This window comes from Barbus barbus, assembly GCF_936440315.1.
Source record: "Barbus barbus genome assembly, chromosome: 15".
Taxonomy (NCBI): domain Eukaryota; kingdom Metazoa; phylum Chordata; class Actinopteri; order Cypriniformes; family Cyprinidae; genus Barbus; species Barbus barbus.
Genome location: NC_136743.1, coordinates 10952394 through 10969964, shown reverse-complemented (window position 1 = coordinate 10969964; position 17571 = coordinate 10952394). Strand labels below are relative to the sequence as shown.

Sequence of the window (17571 nt, the reverse complement as noted above, 5' to 3'; positions counted from 1 at the left end):
ATCGATCCTTTTAAATTATGATTTCATTCAAGCTTCCCAATTGTATGACTATTATACACTCGCACGCGCGTTTCTAAAAGATAAAGCCAAGTGTGATGTGAACGCTGTCACTTTTCTTTCTCTATTCTGTGGACGGTGGTCATGTGAAACATGACTCACCCTCATAGGCTGTCGCTTTGCTCTCCTTTAACGTCTGTAAAGGTGTGGGTTCATGTCCTGACCCTTTCCGCGCGTGCAGCATCATCTCCTCGCAGGCTGTTGCATCCTCCTGAGGGACCGTCGGCGCTCTTCAGCCTGCACACTACATACCGGTCTCTGATTCGCAATCTGGGTAATGTCACTCATTCATTTGCGAGCTCGGATGTGTTATATTGTCTCTCACAGCATACACGCGGCTGTTCGCGGGGATACTACGGAATTACAGCCGCAACAAATGATGATGTGACAGCCATCCGTTCAGTTAGATAATAAAAGCTCGCTGTGCAGTGGACGCTGCATTTCTGCTAACGAAGCAAAGCCTCAGACGAGCCTTTCACAGATGAACAGATACAGTAGTGTTCACTACTGACACAAGCATCAGTCATTGGGAATAATACACTGCACGCTCCATTACAAACACTCTGGGAGGAGGAGAAACAGGTTTTAAGGTAACTAAAATACCCTTCTATATGAGTAGATAAATGTGTAAATGTGTCAGGTTATGGATCTTGGTGCATGCTCTTTGTTTGCATGAATTAAAAAATCATACACACATATAGTTGTAAGCATGCATGCAACAGCCATGAAGTAGGGACACAATACATTTATAAAGGTGGGAGAATCCAAAAATATGTTGATGCTGGCACCATTTTTTATTTTATATAAATGTGACCCTGGACCACAAAAAGTGTCCATTTTTTTAAATTGAGATTTATACATATTCTGAAAGCTAAATAAATAAGCTTTCCATTGATGCATGGTTTGTTAGGATTGGACAATATTTGGCCAAGATACAACTATTTGAAAATCTGGAATCTGAGCGTGCAAAAAAAACAAAATATTGAGAAAATCGCCTTTAAAGTTGACCAAATGAAGTTCTTAGTAATGCATATTACTAATCAAAAATTAAGTTTTGATATATTTACTGTAGGAAATTCATAAAATATCTTCATGGAACATGATCTTTATTTAATATAGTGATTTTTGGCATAAAAGACAAAATCGATCATTTTGACCCATACAATGTATTTTTTGCTACAAATATACCCCAGCGACTTAAGACTGGTTTTGTGGTCCAGGGGGACATATATATATATATATATATATATATATATATATATATATATACACACACACAGTGGTTAAACTATCCTGTATTAAGTTATTTAGTTTTTAATATTTCTATACAATAAATAAATATATTTTCTATTCATATAAAGTAGTTAAATTATCCTGGATTAAGATATTCAAATTGCATTTAATTTAATTTAATTTAATTGTTTATATATTTTTTTCTATCTATCTTTGTTTTTATACATAATGGCTAATTCAGCCTGATTGATCAAAGAGATGATAGATAGATAGATAGATAGATAGATAGATAGATAGATAGATAGATAGATAGATAGATAGATAGATAGATAGATAGATAGATAGATAGACGTTTTTGTGATGGTTGAACATGATAGTAGTCATATATTTCATGCTGAGCTGTTGCTTTTGGCAAAAAAGTCATGTTTTCCACACGGGGGAAAGCATATGTTGTCTGTTTCTAGCAGACATGACACATACACAGATGCTGTTTTAGTGGAGACATGATTTCTAGGCCAGTGATGCTCTATCTGCCAAGGGGGCCTGGTGTGTTTGGAGCTGCTTTTCAACTGTTTGTTTTGCTGGATTTACATGGCAAGCTCTCCAGCAGTGTGCTCTTGGCAGATGTACTGCTTGAGGGAGCATGTTTGTTTGAGTCAAGCTATGGTAAACCACACAGTCTGAAGTTTTTAAAGCCTCACTGCGAGTCGCCTTGACAGGGGAGAGCCCATCAAGGGCTTTTCTGGAAACAATTCTTGTCTGTTGCAAGAAATGCAGTTGAAAGCTAAAGAGCGATGACACGTGTACATGAACATGACGTAATACTACTATACAATGGTTAAAAGGGAAAATGGTGTAAGATTGTTAGCTGTTTACTGTAGTATTTAGAGGAATAGTTCACCCAAAAATGAAAACTTGCTTACCTTCAGGCCATTCATGATGTACATGAGTTTGTTTTTGTTTCTTTATCAGAACAGATTTGGAGTGATCACTTTTTCTTTTTTTTCTTTTTTTAAATCTAATTCAAGTGAAAAACTGCAGTATAAGAAAGTTTGCTGTTTGTATAAGAAACAAATCCATCAAGGCAGTTTAACTTCAAACCATCAGTTCTGGCCAAAATATGAGTCCATATTCCATAATAACACTTGCTCCAGTGAAAAGTCAATCCTCTGTTCTCTCACATCAACATCCACTGATATATTTGTTTAGAACTGTTTTTGCTTGTAAACAATGCTTGATTTGTGCATATTTTACTTCTGATGGAGACAAGATTACTTTTTCCCTGGAGAAAGCAATATTGTGGATATAGGACATGTATTTTAGCTGGAAGCAATGGTTTCAAGTAAAAAGCAATGATGGATTTGTTTATTACAGACACACAGCTTTTCACAATATGTTAACTGATGAACTGGAGTCATGCGAATTACTTGTGGATTATTGTGATGTTTTTATCAGCTGTTTGGACTCTCATTCTGACGGCACCCATTCACCGCAGAGGATCTATTGGTAAGCAAGTGTTGTAATGCTAAATTTCTCCAAATCTGTTCCGATGAAGAAACAAACTCGTCTATAATTTGGATGGCCTGAAGGTGAGCAAATTTTCATTTTTGGGTGAACTATTCCTTTAACAGGACTGTAAACTTTCATAGACAATAAAGGGGACATATATGACCCCTAATGTTCAGATTAAATGGCAATTAAGATGGTTTTCCACTGGCAGATTCTTAATGGTGTAAATGGACAGGACTGCATTTATTCTTTTTGACAAAGAAAAACGAATGATGATATTCCTCTTCTCTCTGTTCATTTTTTTAAATCCATGCAACTGCCCCAGATTTCGACATAAATATATTCTCTCCATACACAGCAGAGATGAGTGCTTTTTGAAGAGAATGGGGTGAAAAATCCTTCCTTCACTACCTGGCTAAATGGCCCGGTGATGGAAAAATATTGTTACAGGAATGATATTTGAATAATTGAAAAGGACCGACTTAAAATTGCAGGCTTGCCATGATTTCAAGTGCAAAGTAAGAGGCTTCCTCACCAAAATATTCATGTCATTATTTAAGAGTGGATATATCAGGAGAAGGGATTCATTCAAAAATGATCAGAGCTCCTGCCTCTCCATTTCACAGAGCGAGAACCGGCTCTCGCGGCTGCGGAGGAGAGATTCATTTTAATAATGAAGAAGGACGTTCACCTTACTATCTCTCCACAGCATTGTTATAAGTGACATCATAGATCAGGCCGACAAGCTGTGTCAAGAGAAGCCTCTCAGCATTGTGATTTCTGTTTGTTGCCGACTTATGTAGCACACATCAAAAACAAATTACAATGTGTTTATGAGTGAACAGAGCACTGAGTCATCTGCTCAGTATTGCTTGAGCTATCCAAAGTGAGAGCTTTAATACTTACTGCTGAGTTGGACATGTGCATGCTTCATTGCGTTGGCATTTGCACTTTGTATGACTTGTAAACAGTGATTTAAAAAGTTCTCTTTCTACTGAATTGACCCATTAGCATGCCACCTAATGTACTGCAGATTGGTTTTGAGTTTTTGTCAGTGGTCATGACTGAAATGTGGGAACAAGCCAAAAATGCATTTATTGTTATTTTACTATTTATTTTACATGACTGATTTCTTGTCCTGAAATTGCTGTCTGCTTTGTCTAGTCGGGACAAATTTATTTGTATAGCACTTTTCATGATGTTAATGTTTAAAACTTAATATCTTAATGGCTTATTGTCGTATTTAGCAGATTGGAGCTGGGTGATAATATAGTTTACATTTTACAATGATACAAGCAATTAAGCTTATGTATGTTAGCAATTCAAGCAAATATTTATGCATTTTTTTATACAATATATAATCATTTATTTTTTTACAGTTTGATTTAAAAAAATATTTGTTGCCAGTATTAATACTGCTAAATCAACTATTTCTTAAAACTATGTCTTGCTATTATCATCTCCGAAAATTACAAATATTTATAAAATATTTATGGAATAAAAACAAATATATATATATGTGACCCTGGACCACAAAAGTAGTATTCATAACATTGTATGGGTCAAAATTATCAACTTTTCTTTTACGCCAAAAATCATTAGGATGTTACATGAAGATATTTTGTAAATTTCCTACCGTAAATATATCACAACTTTTTTTGATTAGTAATATGCATTGCAAAAGACTTCTTTTGGACAACTTTAAAGGCCCTTTTCTCAATATTTAGATTTTTTTGTTGTTGCAAATAGTTATCCTATTTTAACAAAGCACACATCAATGGAAAGCTTATTTATTCAGCTTTCAGGTGATATACAGGTGCATCTCAAAAGGGAAGGAAAGAGGAAAGGGAAGTGGTGTGTGGCTATATGGTGACCCATACTCAGAATTTGTGCTCTGCATTTAACCCATCCAAGTGTACACAGTAGTGAACATACACCCGGAGCAGTGGGCAGCCAATGCTGTGGCGCCCGGGGAGCAGTTGGGGGTTCGGTGCCTTGCTCAAGGGTCTCACCTCAGTCGTGGTATTGAGGGTGGAGAGAGTGTTGGTTATTCACTCCCTCACCTACAATCTCTGCCGAACCTGAGACTCGAACCCACGACCTTCAGGTTACAAGTCCAACTCTCTATCCATTAGGGCACGACTGTCAAAAAATTAGAATACTGTGAAAAAGTTCTTTTTTTTTGGTAACTTATTTCAAAAAGTGAAACTTTCATATGTTCTATATATATATATATATATATATATATATATATATATATATATATATATTCATTACATGTAAAGTAAAACATTTCAAAAGTTTTTTTGTTTTAATTTTGATAATTAGAGCTTACAGCTCATGAAAGTCAAAAAATCCAGTATCTCAAAATATTTGAATATTTCCTAAGATCAATCTCTTCTTTAAAGTCTCTTCCTTTTTTTCAAGTTTAAATCAAGTTCTTTAAAGTATTTTCATTTCTGCACTCAATATTTGGTCGGGGCTCCTTTAGCACAAAATCCAGCCTCAGTGAGGTGTGGCATGGAAGCGATCAGCCTGAGACACCCCAAATCATCACTGACTTCAGAAACTTCACACTGGACTTCAAGCAGCTTTGATTCTGTGTCTCTCCAGTCTTCCTCCAGACTCCAGACCTTGATTTCCAAATGAAATGCAAAATTTACTTTTATCTGAAAAGAGGACTTTGGACCACTGAGCAACAGTCCAGTTCTCTCTTTAGCCCAGGTAAGATGCTTCTGACATTGTTTCTGTTTCAGAAGTGTAGCCCTTTTACTGAAGACATCTGAGCGTGGTGACTCTTGATGCACTGACTCCAGCTTCAGTCCACTCCTTGTGAAGCTCTCCCAAGTGTTTAAATCAGCTTTGCTTGACAGTATTCTCATGCATTTAATATGCTTTGATACAGCACTCTGTGAACTGCCACTCCTTTCAGTAATGACCCCCTGTCACTTACCCTCTGTGTGGAGGGTGTCAATGATTGTCTTCTGGACCACTGCCAAGTCAGCAGTCTTCTCCATTATTGTGGTTTCAAAGAACAAGAGATACCCTGAATTTATACTGTAGGGATGGTCATTCATTGAAACTCAAATGTAAATATTCTAATATTTTGAGATACTGGATTTTTGACTTTCATGAGCTGTAAACTCTAATCATCAAAATTAAAACAAAAAACTTTTGAAATGTTTTACTTTACATGTAATGAATCTAGAAAATATGAAAGTTCACTTTTTGAAGTAAGTTACCAAAAATGTTTTACTTTTTCACGATACTCTAATTTTTTTAGATGCACCTGTATACTGTAAATCTCAAATTCAAAAAATTGACCCTTATAACTGATTTCATGGTCCAGGGTCACATAGAAAGAAATCATATATATATATATATATATATATATATATATATATAAAGTATATATAAATATAATATAAAATAAGTTTATTTTTATTCTATTATTAAAGTTTTAGTTTAGAGTCTTTTAGTATTTTTAACTCTAGCATTTGTGCACAGATTGTCTGTCCCCCTAAACCATGAGCCTCATGTCCATCAATAAATATATTTTTTTAAATCATCCCCCAATTTTTGATCTTCTCTCTTTGTGCTTTAAATAAACGCCAGTGAATTAAGTGGGGTAGCAGCAATTGCTGAATAAGAACCCGGTCAGCAGCTGCTTTATAGCCTGACATCTGAAGCTGTCTCTTGATTTGTCCTTGGGGCGGGATGTGCATGCTGGCCATCCATAAATCAGGCAACAGAGACCCACTGGCATAAACAGGCCCAGCTGGAGAGAGAGGCTAAACTAAAGCTGCAACAATATAGGTTTGGAGGTTTCATCTGAGCATTTGAGGTTTCATTTCATTATGAAAAACTCTAAAATGTTGTGTTTTTTAGAGTTGATGATGGTGAAATGAAAGTAAAATGAAGGTGGCCTGAGAACAAGGAATTTAGCAAGCTCTCTCTGGTCATCAGTTTCTAAGTCAACCATCTCCAAAACTCTCACTGTCACCAGAGACATGGGATTTGATATGATACAAGTCATTCCTTTAAATAGTTCCTTAAAAATCTCTCATTGACTGTGTCAGAGCCCATTGAGCTGATCTGAGTGCTTCTATACATCAGGGAGTGTTTAATATATGCATGTTTGGTGCTTCTTACAACTGTCAGTGAGTTACTTGATATTATTAACTGTCACTTATCCAGAACAACTTACAAGACAGTATTCCCAGAGCAATCTGGTATTAAAGGGATAGTTCACTCAAAAATACAAACATTTTCTTCCTATTTTCTCCCCTCATGTCATTTGAAACCTCTATGACTTTCTACAGTGGAATATAAGGGAAGATATTTTGAAAAATGTCTCAGTGATTTTTCATCCATGCAATGAAAATCAGTGGGGTCCAATATTTATTTATTTGTAAAAGTCATACAGGGTTCAAATGACATGAGGGTGAGTAAATGATGACGGAATGTTCATTTATTTGACAGACAGAACCAGTTATGGCATGTTAATGAAAGTTGTATCTCACAATGATATAAAATTATGATTCATTTATTTCCTGCTCTGGTCTAAACGTATGAGATCAATCCACAGTTTTAAAAAAAGAAAGAAAAACACCACAGTGACCTGTGATAACAAAAATGCATTAAAATAAAACCTCTGACTTTTAATTCAATTCTACTTTCAGCTCCCAAAGAGAAACTGAACATGATCTCTCTAAATCCTTTAAGAAAGTAGCCCACTGTTGGAGAATTCTCCACAACGAAGAAAGATTATGAGAAAATTGACGCTGAATGGGATTTCTGTCTCTTTTTCTTTTCTTATTATACCCAGTGGTTTAAGTGTATGTTATAAAGGCTAGAACTGCAATTAGATTAAATGAAAGCTCGGACTGTTCCAGTAATGGCCCTTAGGGCTGTCCATAGAGAGTGCAATCTCAGCTCTTTGCAAGTTGTTTTCTATTAGCACCAAGCTGCTGTGCTTGTTTTGTTGCAAAGCTGGTGTAATCATAAGGCAGGAAAATGAGAATGTTGAGGGAAATTAGCTGTTTAATAGTCACATAGTGTTCAACACGTCAGAACTTGTCAAACAGGGGCAGTGCTAGTCATTTATATTTAGCATTTTCTTGACCATAGGACATTTATTTTGTTCTGTTTAGCTTGCTCAGTGACATGAACCGTCTTGCTGTCACTTTAAATAGTGATATATGAGGTTATTTACACTGAGAAAACAACACTGCTGCTGAAAAGACCACCGAAGTTGCTCACCAGCATACTGTATGATGTTTTGCATGCTGGTGCCCAGCACAGAATGCTGATTGTCCTACCAGGCATCTTAACTAGCTTTACCAACAAACCTACCACGACATAAACCAGTCTGGAAATTCATATTGCAAGCTGGTCTTTTTAGCAAGTTTTTCGTTCTAGTATTAGCTAATCTTTAGCATCTTATTAATGTTCTTTTTGTTAATGGTGGACTTCAATTTACTTTTTTTGAGCTTTTTATCATTTCCTATTTCCCTTTGAGGAGTTTTGAACATCTAGGACTTTTGCTAACATGTTATATGACAGCCTCTGTTTGAAGACATTAATGTGACGTCTTCACACTAGATACTAAATTAAGTTCAGTGTTGTTTTTCTGTCATGTTTGATGTGATTTGACTGTACTTTTCACATTGCAAACATATTTGTGTTGTAAACATGTGGAAAGCCCACAGCTATATTGGGCCACGTGCGGTCGGACAGATAAGAGGTCAGATAGAGCTGCCAGATAAAAAGTCCATAACTGTTCTGGAGCAAAGACAGGGAGGACAGACGCCACACTCTACCAGAGGACTGAGGGGAAGTGTCATCATGTGCTCCTTTAAAAAGAAGCAGGAGGGAAGCTAAGGAAGTTAAAAGAGTCTTATTTTTGGCAAGGAGAGAAAAAGAGAAATTAGACAAGAAAACTGAGCAGGTGGGAGGAAGTGAGCACGTGGTGAGCAGTTCTTTAGCTGTTATATTATATTGTTTTAATATTATATTATATCTTAATTGTTTGAGTAAGTAAGATTTAGTTTAAAGGGCACCTATTATGCTAAATTAATTTTTACATGTTGTTTGAACATAAATGTGTGTTGGCAGTATGTGTACACAACCACCCTATAATGATAAAAATCCACCTGCTCTTGTCGGTGCCACCAGCCTAGTGGGCAAGTGCACCGACATATAGTGCTGTTGCACTATGGGTGTCTCGAGTTAGAATCCCGGCTCGAGGACCTTTCCCGATCCTGCCCCACTCTCTCTCTCCCATGTCACTTCCTGTCTGCTTTCCACTGTTGTATCATAATAAAAGGCAAAAACACCCCCAAAAAAATTATAATAATCCACCCGCTCCTTTTTTTTAATCCCCATAATCATAAACAGCGTCTCAGAACGCAGAATCGCAGAATCCATAAAATGTGACTTCACAGACTGCAGAGACCTTGCCCTGAGTAAGCCGCACACAATGCGCTGTGTTTATCTTCATATGAGAGCATTTAAGCAGCATTAAAGTAAGAAATATCTTTCTATTACATGTATAGAAGTTATTCAGTTCAGAGCAGTGAGTGATTTTCTGTTTTTATTTTGTTTGGGTCATATAAACAGCGGAGACAGCAGTATAGGTATTGTATATTACGCTGCCGTCACTTAATACACAGATACGCGGGGAGCAGCAGCTACATGCTCGAAAAGAGCCTGTTTCCTGCTTCCATTCAAAATAGGCATTTTCAAAATATTATAATAGATGATCTGTGGGGCATTTTGAGCTGAAGCTTCACAGACACATTCTAGGACTTATATTAGGCCTGCATCTTGTAAAAAAGATCATAATAGGTGCCCTTTCAAATAAATACTTTTATTCAGTAAGGGACAAAAAAATATTTCAAATAATGCTTTGAACTTTCTGTTCATCAAAGAATCCTGAATCTATCAAAAAATATTAACAAGCACAATTTTTTCAACATTGATAATAATAAGAGATGATTCTTGAGGACCAAATCAGCATTTTTGGTCATCAGAATGATTTCTGATGATTTCATGTGACGCTGATAATTCAGTTTGTATCATCACAAGAATAAATTATATTTAAAAATATATTAAAATACAAAACATAATTTTTGCAATACCAAAACACATTGTCATAGTATATGTGCAGCTTCAGATGTGGCTTCTTTGCTGCTTTGTGAAGATGGCTGACGTGTGCTGGTGATGGACTGAAATATAGTGGTAACTAGAAATGAAGGAGGAAAGGGAGTAAAAGGAAAGGAGTGAGAAAATGGACGAAGGTGAGGGGTGTTGGGGTATTTGGGGAGAAGTGGGTCAGCAGCCCTAGGTCCCATGGCAACGGAGATATACCAGCATCTGTCTATTGATCTGCAGACTCATTGGTGTAATAGAGTGAGCCAGGTGATAAACGAGCATGCTGACAAGGCCTGCGCCGGGTCACACTTCCTTTTTCAGCACATATCTGTCAGAACAGCAAAATGGTTCTTCTATGGCATTGCTTGAAGAACCTTTTGAAGCACCTTTATTTTTAAGAGTGTATATATGGGATGCTCATCTCATATTATGCACGTTTCATGAATAAACAAAGGAAAACATACAACAAACAATCTCTCAAACATTTTTGTGGGATGGGGAAGCTGTCATCAGCTTGTGAGTCTGAGCTAAACTCAAAAACACTGAAATGCAATCTGCCAAATGAATGGTATGGTAGTTCTATTAACAGTGTTCACTGCACCCATGGTGTCTTTTACTTTTCACTGTGAATAATTGACATCCATTTACAAAAAATCTCTCCAGGTACTTGAGGACCAATTTAATGCATAGCTCAATTTAATGATTCTCCTTTTTTGGCTTTAGTGTACAATGCAGAAAACACGGTTAGCTGCATCTCGCATATTTATTGTTTGAATTGAAAATAACAAAGGACATTATTTTCATACGTTGCAGTGTTTATCTTTTTGCAGTTGCTTTAAGATAATATATGAATAAAACTAAGATCATTTAAATCTCAAACTGTTTTGTTGAGTAGCTGCTAGTCCATTTTGTGTCTATTGATTTATTTATTTATTTCATACATTACATTAGCTTGGCTGCCTTTGTTTTTCATTTTGTCCTTTCCTTGTTCTAGTAGATTACAGAAAATAGCTGCATTGGGGTGTTGCCAAGATTATCACCAAGTGAGCAGACTTTGGATTTTGGTATTGTGTGCAGAAATGCCATTACTTTGATATTAAATTTCACAGTTCAGTATCGCCACAAATTAGCACAAGAAAATACTTGGATAAACACAAACATTCTCCAATTCCCACCCGTCTTTGTTATTGAAAGGGTTCTCAATGTACTCACAGTGACCTTGTCTAGCCTATCAGCTGCATGTAATTGTCCAAACATGTCTGTCAGTGGTCCATTGCTGTCAGTGTTGATGACAGAGAGGTTTGACCTCCAGCAGCCCACCAAAAGATCCTACATCCGTACTTTCTTGGCATTTAATTGCTGGCGAGCAGCACAGGGGACAGGAACACACTGCTTGGCCACATTCCAGGGAGAATAGATGGCACATTGCTTTTAACAGCATTAGCATTCCACCATTCCTGTATATAATTTAGTGCTTTTACTCTGAGAAAATGGACAGGAAGAGGACTTGTGTTGGTTGGGATAACATCGCTGATTTTGAACCAGATGAGTCTGGGTTCTGTATAAGGGGACATTAATTATTTTATTAGTTCATTAGATTCTATTGTATTTTAAGTCCTCTATAGTAATGCTGCTTTTAAGTTTATAGTATTTTATGTCAGGCTTTGAACCAAAAAGTCAGGATAATATTCTATTCAGTTTTTTTGTTTTTGTTTTCCACCATGTTTGCTGTCTCTATCCCACCATTTCCTGCCAGTGGCTTCTATTACATGATCCTTGATTACATATTTATGGCCTTGAATTATGATCTTTGTTTATGAGACTGTGTAATTATGAGACTGTGAAATGTCTCCAAACTTAATGTATGCTTACAATCTTTGTAGATGTCAAAATCCCATTAACACATTACTCTGTAATGTGAATAAATGTTAAAAATGTACTGTGTATCTCTGTGATGCCATACAAGTATACTGTGCTGTGGTAATATATGCATATCTTATATTGTACTGCCTCCTTCTGGACGGATTGGTTATTGTGGCTGTTATACTATTGCCAAAACAGAAGTTCTTAAAAAAATCTATCATTCACATCACATGTTTTACTGCTTCTGTAATATCCAGAAACTGTACAGTTGACAGTGTCTGCAACCCATGAGCCGTGTGTCAGGAGAAGCAGCAGTTCAGACTCTCTATGGCCTGTCGTCCTCTCTGCTCTCTTCTAATGTAAGTGCTGAGCACGATCTATCCACAAGCTTTAACACATGTGACCTTGGACCACAAAACCAGTCTTAAGGAGCACGGGTATATTTGTCGCAATAGCCAAAAATACACTGTATGGGTCAAAATTATAGATTTTTCTTTTATGCCAAAAATCATTAGGACACTAAGTAAAGATCATGTTCCATGAAGATATTTTATCAATTTCCTACTGTAAATATATCAAAGCTTAATTTTTGATTAGTAATATGCATTGCCAAGAACTTCATTTGGACAAGTTCTTGGTGACATATACAGGGTCACTTGGTCACATATCCAGGGTCACATATACAGTATCTCACAGAAGTGAGTACACCCCTTACATTTTTGTAAATATTTTATTATATCTTTTCATGTGACAACACTGAAGAAATGACACTTTGCTACAATGTAAAGTAGTGAGTGTACAGCTTGTATAACAGCGTAAACACACAGCCATTAATGTCTAAACCGCTGACCACAAAAGTGAGTACACCCCTAAGTGAAAATGTCCAAATTGGGCCCAAAGTGTCAATATTTTGTGTGGCCACCATTATTTTCCAGCACTGCCTTAACCCTCAGTTCACCAGAGCTTCACAGGTTGCCACTGGAGTCCTCTTCCACACCTCCATGACAACAGAGACATTGCGCTCCTCCGCCTTCCGTTTGAGGATGCCCCACAGATGTTCAATAGGGTTTAGGTCTGGAGACATGCTTGGCCAGTCCATCATCTTTACCCTCAGCTTCTTTAGCAAGGCAGTGGTCATCTTGGAGGTGTGTTTGGGGTTGTTATCATGTTGGAATACTGCCCTGCGGCCCAGTCTCTGCTTCAGTGTGTCACAGTACATGTTGGTGTTCATGGTTCCCTCAATGAACTGTAGCTTCCCAGTGCCTGCAGCACTCATGCAGCCCCAGACTATGACACTCCCACCACCATGCTTGACTGTAGGCAAGACACACTTGTCTTTGTACTCCTCACCCGGTTTTCCGCCACACACGCTTGACACCATCTGAACCAAATAAGTTTATCTTGGTCTCATCAGACCACAGGACATGGTTCCAGTAATCCATGTCCTTAGTCTGCTTGTCTTCAGCAAACTGTTTGCGGGTTTTCTTGTGCAGCATCTTTAGAAGAGTCTTCCTTCTGGGACGACAGCCATGCAGACCAATTTATGGTCTGAGCACTGACAGGCTGACCCCCCACCCCTTCAACCTCTGCAGCAATACTGGCAGCACTTATACATCTATTTCCCAAACGCAACCTCTGGATATGATGCTGAGCACGTGCACTCAACTTCTTTGGTCGACCATGGCGAGGCCTGTTCTGAGTGGAACCTGTCTTATTGAACCGCTGTATGGTCTTGGCCACCGTGCTGCAGCTCAGTTTCAGGATCTTGGCAATCTTCTTATAGCCTACGCCATCTTTATGTAGAGCAACAATTATTTTTTTCAGATCCTCAGAGTTCTTTGCTATGAGGTGCCATGTTGAACTTCCAGTGACCAGTATGAGAGAGTGAGAGCGATAACACCAAATTTAACACACCTGCTCCCCATTCACACCTGAGACCTTGTAACACTAACGAGTCACATGACACCGGGGAGAGAAAATGGCTAATTGGGCCCAATTTGGACATTTTCACTTAGGGGTGTACTCACTTTTGTGGTCAGCGGTTTAGACATTAATGGCTATGTGTTGAGTTATTTTGAGGGGACAGCAAATTTACACTGTTATACAAGCTGTACACTCACTACTTTACATTGTAGCAAAGTGTCATTTTTTCAGTGTTGTCACATGAAAATATTTACAAAAATGTGAGGGGTGTGCTCACGTCTGTGAGATACTGTAATCCAGCTGTTTGTGCTATGCTGGGGATCCTTTAAATGTTTAAGTGTTTTCATCAGTATCTGTCTGTTTTTACATATGGAAATGAAGTTTCAGTGAGACAATTGACTCCCTCTATTTTTCTCAGGGTTTGATGGAGATCTGGTCGGATGACAGCTGGAACTGTTGTCATAACTGGAGGAATTCTCGCAACAGTGATACTCCTGTCTATCATTGCAGTGCTTTGTTACTGTAGACTCCAGGTGAGCATTGCATTTACATTTCATTGCAGGGTTAAGGAGCCATTCACACAGAACATGTTTTGCGTTAATGCTGAAGGTCTAGAGACCTTATTTACTGATTATAAAGAATCACTATTCTAAAATCTCAAAGAAAATTCCTGAATGTGGAATTAGGAGCCATTCACACAGAACAGGTTTTTGAGTTTAAAAACACAAGACGCAGGGCTGATGAATAGGAAACAAAATGCAAATCTCAAGATGTGTTTTTTAAAGTTTAACTTGCGCACCATGTTTTTAGATACAGTTATGATCACATTTGTATGTATTGTGCATGTTTACACTGAAAACAATAGAAAAACTTCAAAATTCAAATTCAAAAACGTGATCTGCGTGAATGACCTGAAATTGTCATTTCTAATTTCTAATGGGATTTCAGATTTTAAATTAAATATCTGTGATGATTACCAAAATGTTTTCAAAATTCACACTTATGATTTGACTTGACATTACATATAAAAGTAGTGCTAACCATAGACCCTATTTTATTCATAATTAAAAATAGCTATTCTTTTATTTATTTCATACTAAGTATAGTTCAAATCTATTAACATATTTACGGACATATCGCTTGAGACTTGCAGATATTAAAATTATAATTAAACTTTATTTTGAGTACTACTTGTGCACAATGCACATTTCTTAATATTAAATCTAAAAAGTGTTTTAATGTCACTATTGATGAGGATTGTATGATCTTTGAATAATATCGGTCTTTAAATGCAAGATATTTTAAGTGTACCTGAAGTATACTTGCAATAGTTCCACTTTAGAACAATAAAATATACTTAAGTATACCTTTAGTAGGACTTCAGCACTACTTCCGCATAATCAAAGTGCATTAAGTAAACAATTTGTTACAAAATTAGTATACCAGTTCAGTATACTAAAAATACAATTGCAGGGTATTTTTATTAAGCATATACTGTAAATATGTAAATGTGTTTGTAGTATACTTAGCATGCATTTTAGTATATTTATTTTTCACTAAGCACAGTTCACCCTTAGCTACTTGTTGACCTAAAAATGACCTCATGACTGAACAGCTCTATTATTTAAATAACTCAAATCCATGGCAGAATCATTCCATGCCCAAAAAAAGTTCTGCGTGTTACTCAACAATTTGAGGATGATCTGCATTGAAGGTCCAGTGTCTAATCTAGTTTCCTCTGTATCTCAAACCGTCCCTCCATCCTAGTATTACTGCTGTAAGAGGAATGAGTCAGAAGGGGAGGCGGGCTCGGTCGGAGAGCCTCAGCCACAGTTCGCCTGCAACGCATGCAGTGCTCCGGGAGTGGACGGGGCGGCCGTCACACCTCTCTCGCTGCCCTACGACCCTGCTCCACCTCACAGCTACTGCCCGACTTGCTCACCCTACTACCTCCGTGGCACAGATGAGATGCGGAATGGCGGCGAACGCCTGTCCTACATGCCCACTCACTACGAGAACCATGGAGCCACTGCCCTTGGTCTGGCCGCAATGTACGGCCCCGTGCTGAGCCATCGCAGTACGCCAGACTTTTACACCAATACACGAGCCATCAGCACTGATGTCTGACCCTCACAGACCCGGAGATGGACCCAGGGACAGAGCCGCCTCTGTGGACCAGAGCAACTGGGGCAGTTGCATCTCCATGCGCCAAGAGTTAAAAAGACCTATGGGATGCCATGTTATTCTTCCACACAGGTCTAAGGCCATCTTTAGTCTTCCATTGTTTGTTTTACCTGCTGTTCTTCTTCTCACACATCCCTCTCTTCTGTGCTTTGAGGGCCATGTGTTATATGACATGAAGTGTTTGTGGAGTTTTTGGCCTTTTTAATGTAAGTTTAAAGGTTAAATGCAAATAGGGTATTTTATTTATCTGGAAAAGTCAGATAAAGCATATATTATAGTTACAAAATCGAAATGGAGCAGCCCAAGGAAGCTTTTTAGGCTCATCTCAAGTATTTTGTTGTTTATCATGACATAAAAGGCATACATTGCACACAAATTTTTAATAGCTTTAAAAAAAAGTATCTTTGTTGAAAAGAGCATGACATTCAGCTTTATCTAAATATCCCCTGATATACTGAACCTTTGTCTTTGAAAAACTTTATTTTAGGATGAGAAATTAACCAAAATGTGATTGTCTTCATGTGTGTTGAACTGTTGGGAAAATGTTAAATGAATTACTGATGATGATTATATTGGTATACAGTTCATATTTGAATATATGTGTCACATTAACAAAAATTCACAATGGCACAGAGTGTTGACAGTTGTTGAGTTATCAGATAATACTGAGGTTGGTCACTTTTTTTTGTCCATATCCATTACATAAATTAAGAGCTTTTCAAAGTAGCATTGCAGAAATCTCCAATGGCATAATTATAATTTTCAAATTTATATGCAGCATTTTCAAAAATCTTCTGAGGCATTGAGAGAAAATGACTGGAAAATATTGAAAATATTTCATTATCTTGTCCCTGTTTGTATGATATTATGGTAGTGGAAATGATACTTATAGGAACAATAGTTTCCTTGTCTTTGCAAATGTGTTTATGTAAATTATTATATTTTCTCACACACGTGTTTCAGTAGCCATTGGTTTATGAATTGTGCATTCTGATGTCTGTGTTCACTCTCTCTGAAGCACTCTTTGTTAGTAACTGGATCACATTACAAATCACAGGATGGCACTTCTATTTTACATGTGAATACTTTTTGGCAAAAATGGGAAAAAATATGGATGTATATCAGTCTACGGTTTAAAATACTGAGGAAAAAAAGAGCAGTCTATTGTCCACATATTTCACAGAATGCTTTTGAATATAAATGAAGCATTTATAAATGTCTGTAGACTTTTATAAAATTGGTCAATTGTGATCAGAGTAATAAAAGCCATTTCACATCTATACAAATACATGTACATAAAGATCAAATTATTTCAATGATTGAAATGTTTCCTGTCAAGTCTATATCTATCTGTATCTAAAAGCTGACTGCCAATATTCTTCTATATTCTTATTCATGGAGATGCTTTGGCACTTAGTGGATTAAGTAAAACCATAAAAAGACTGGTTGTCACAATTTAAAAAAATATTGAAAATGTTCACTTTTACTCCCCAGTTTACTGAACAATAGCACATCATAGGGTCATATATATGTTTTTCGTATGTTTAATAAGTACTAGTTAACTAATATGTGAATGCCAATGTGCCGTTTGCGTTCACTTATTTACTCAACAGCTATAGCAAAATATGATATTGTTATTCTAGCTTA

General features: G+C 37.0%; 1 protein-coding gene across 1 annotated transcript; it reads left to right on the top strand.

The window, feature by feature from the left end:
• Nucleotides 1–29: 29 nt before the first annotated feature.
• Nucleotides 30–17246, top strand: LOC306881874 (protein FAM163A-like). The gene is made up of 4 exons (XM_079436211.1): nt 30–647; nt 12075–12176; nt 14159–14273; nt 15508–17246. Exons 3-4 carry the CDS (start codon nt 14181–14183, stop codon nt 15865–15867), a joined length of 453 nt encoding a protein of 150 aa, XP_079292337.1. The 5' UTR covers nt 30–647; nt 12075–12176; nt 14159–14180; the 3' UTR covers nt 15868–17246.
• The last annotated feature ends 325 nt before the right edge of the window (nt 17247–17571 follow it).